Below are 3,528 nucleotides of genomic sequence, written 5' to 3'. Positions count from 1 at the left end.
GAATGAGAATTTCAGGACTTTTAGGGCCAACCATCTCCTGTCGTTGGTGAATATTTCAAGTCGGTGCTTGTCTCGATTAGAATTGGGAAATTTTTTAAAGAACAGCGCGTGATTGTAAGAAAACGTTCATTTCAAGCCATCATTCACTTCAATGGCAAAAATCAAACCTGAGCGCAAATTGAACGATAATTTCAGGACTTTTAGGGCCAACCATCTTCTATAGTTGGTGAATATTTCAAGTCGCTGCTTAGTCTCGATTAGAAGTGGAAGTTTTTTAAAGAACAGCGCGTGATTGTGAAAAAACGCTCATTTCAAGCCATCATTCACTTCAATGGCAAAAATCAAGTCTGAGCGCAAACTGAATGAGAATTTCAGCACTTTTAGGGCCAATCATCTTCTGTCGTTGGTGAATATTCCAAGTCGCTGCTTGGTCTCGATTAGAAATGGGAATTTTTTAAAAAACAGCGCGTGGTTGTGAAAAAAACGCTCATTTCAAGCCATCAGTCACTTCAAAGGCAAAAATCAAGCTTAAGGGCAAATTGAATGAGAATTTCAGGACTTTTAGGGCCAACCATCTTCTGTCGTTAGTGAATATTTCAAGTCGCTGCTTGGTCTCGATTAGAAATGTGAATTTTTTAAAGAACAGCGCGTTGTTGTGAAAAAACGCTCATTTCAAGCCATCATTCACTTCAATGGCAAAAATCAAGCCTGAGCGCAAGTTGAATAACACCTTCCTCTAATAATAAGAGGAAGGTGTCACACTCTTAACCACGTGAAATGACGCGAAAAAACCTGAATTTAAACTTTATTTTACAAAAATGCAAACACTGCTCTCATGCCTCCTCAACAATCCCCTTCATGTACCGCTCAGTGGTCAGCTCAGTGCCGTCCACCACCTCGTAGCCCCTCTCCAGCTCCGTCTCCCCCACATCTCCGTCGCTGCGCCTCTTCAGCTCCGTCTCCCCCACATCTCCGTCGCTGCGCCTCTTCAGCTCCGTCTGCTCCCGCTCGACGTCAATCCTTCCGAACCCGGTCTGCACCAAATGCTTCAACGTCTGCAGGTTCCCGTTGCGCGCCTGCCGCTTCCTCGCTAGGATTTCAGCGTTCTTCAAAAAATCCTCCTGCTGTTCAAAGCCGTGCAAGTGCTTGATGCTGAAGTCCACATTGTAGGGGATCTCATTGGTCTCCTGAACCGGCACACCGTCGATCTGATTGGCCGGCTTGTAGGTCTTCACCTTCGAGTGGCCCTGGATGATGAGGTAGAGCGGCCCTTTCATTGGCTCGATCGGCTGCTTGTAGTGTTTGAACAAGGGATCGGTGGTGAGGGTTTGCATGGTGGTCACTTCCGTTGTGGATGCATCCGGAAAGTCCTCCGGAGTAATTGTGCTGATCGGTTCCATGGTGGTTGGCTCCGGAGAGGTTGGGAGGGACTTAGGGGTCGTCCTGGGCAAATCCTTCTCCAACAGCCTCACTACTGGGTTGGTGGATTGCACGTAAACTGGACTGTGGGTGACTGGTGGGGGCTGCAGGGTTTCCATATCGCGGATCATCTGCATTGAATTGTACTCGCCAGTCGCCCTAAAGGGCATTGGATGGACGTTGTTGATCTCCACCCCCATATGGTCCATCTGGGCCTGCGGCTTCTCAATTTTCACGTAACTGTCCGCAATGTCGTTGTCGTCGCTCACATGCCCCTTGTAGGTCATGTGGGTGTCCGCCAAAGGGGGCGGAGTCACATAGTTGATGTTCTGATTGCTCCCCGACGCCTCCAGGATTTTGTTCGAGTAATTCTGAGGCGCAAACTGGATTCTCATGAACGACTTGGGCGGCGCCAGCATGAAGCTTGCCTCAGTAGTTGCAGGCAATTCCCAGCTGATCGAGGGCACAGCCTCAAAGTCCTTCAAGCCCCCATGGCTGCTCGACTGATAGACCAGGTTGGATTCTTCCACGGTTACTCCGGAGCCTCCCTGCGGGAGTGGGGTGCTGAAGTGGGGTCGTTGCGTCATGGGGCTGGTGAGTGCGTGCTGATCCTTTGGAGGCGGCATCAGAACAGTGTAGGGCACTTTGGAGAACAACGTCCTGTCCAGGACCTGATTGGCCAACGACACCAGGTTGGGAACAATCTGGGAAGTCATGGAAGGGAAGTAGTTGGGGCGCGCGATTCGCTGGTTGGGGCTGTAGAACTCATGGTACGAGTCTCTTCGGTCGATGGCCTGCTGGTTGAACCCGGACGGGACGGCAGGTTTCTTCGAAGCAACGCCCAGCAGGAGAATTTCGCTCTTGTGGCTGGGATCGCGACTAGAGCTGGACGCGTCCTGGGGATGAGGCTCAGTGTCCACCCAATAGTGCACCCTGTCCAGGGCAGGCGGCACGTAGTCGAATGTTGGGTCATTCTTCAGCGGGTCTCCTCTGCCCAACGGCTTCCATTGGTTGTAGTCCATGCGAGGCGAAAAAAGGCCTTTTTGAGCTGGAAAGTTTCAAGGGTGGATCAAAGGGGATTTTCGAAACTCGGCTGTTTTACCGTTTCGGTTGCGAGCGGATTCCTCTTCGAAGTTGGCGGCTGATGCCACTTGGGCCAACAGCAGCAGGCAGCTGAGCGGCTTCCATCTGCTTCTTTGTCTCATGTCTGGAAAAAATTGAGAACCTTTACATCGAAATGGTTGCTTGGCTAATTGGATGGTGAAAAATCAGGTCTTAGTGTGATTTGAATGATATTTTCACGGCTTTCAGATCCAATTGTCCTCTATTGATCGGCGAAATTTCAAGTCGATCCATAATCGCGATAGGAAGTTGTGATTTTTTAAAGAAGATCGGGCATTACGAAAAACCATTCATTTTTAGTCCTTCCTTGACTTAGTTGGTAGAGATCAAGCCTAAGCACGAATTGACTGAAAACCTGAACCAGAATTTCAGGACTTTTAGGACCAACCATCTTCTGTCGTTGGCAAATATTTCAAGTCGCTGCTTGGTCTCGATTAGAAATGGGAATTTTTTAAAGATCAGCGTGTGATTGTGAAAAAACGCTCATTTCAAGCCCTCATTCACTTCAATGCCAAAAATCAAGCCTGAGGGCAAATTGAATGATAATTTCAGCACTTTTAGGGCCAACCATCTTCTGTCGTTGGTAAATATTTCAAGTCGCTGCTTGGTCTCGATTAGAAATGGGAATTTTTTAAAGAACAGCGCGTGATTGTGAAAAGATTCTCATTTCATGCCCTCATTCACTTCAATGGCAAAAATCAAGCCTGATCGTAAATTGAATGATAATTTCAGCACTTTTAGGGCCAACCATCTTCTGTCGTTGGCAAATATTTCAAGTCGCTGCTTGGTCTCGATTAGAAATGGCAATTTTTTAAAGAACAGCGCGTGATTGTGAAAAAACGCCCATTTCAAGCCATCATTCACTTCAATGGCAAAAATCAAGCTTGAGGGCAAATTGAATGAGAATTTCAGCACTTTTAGGGCCAACCATCTTCTGTCGTTGGTAAATATTTCAAGTCGCTGCTTGGTCTCGATCAGAAGCAGAAA

The 3,528-nt window shown here is 47.8% G+C and overlaps 1 protein-coding gene across 1 annotated transcript in view; it reads right to left on the bottom strand.

Moving 5' to 3' along the window:
• Positions 1 to 792: 792 nt before the first annotated feature.
• Positions 793 to 3,528, bottom strand: part of LOC109539295 — a 5,728-nt gene continuing 2,992 nt past the window's right edge. Inside the window, exons 2-3 of the mRNA XM_019906954.2 lie at positions 2,522 to 2,626; positions 793 to 2,467 (exon numbers count right to left, since the gene is read on the bottom strand). Coding sequence (XP_019762513.2) covers positions 834 to 2,467; positions 2,522 to 2,624 — 1,737 coding nt within the window. The 5' untranslated portion in view covers positions 2,625 to 2,626 and the 3' untranslated portion in view covers positions 793 to 833. The remainder of the gene's footprint in view (positions 2,468 to 2,521; positions 2,627 to 3,528) is intronic.

This window comes from Dendroctonus ponderosae, unplaced genomic scaffold, assembly GCF_020466585.1.
Source record: "Dendroctonus ponderosae isolate FM_Combo_2020 unplaced genomic scaffold, Dpon_F_20191213v2 Dpon_F_20191213_7, whole genome shotgun sequence".
NCBI classification, from domain to species: Eukaryota; Metazoa; Arthropoda; class Insecta; order Coleoptera; family Curculionidae; genus Dendroctonus; species Dendroctonus ponderosae.
This window is presented reverse-complemented; position numbering and strand designations above follow the sequence as displayed.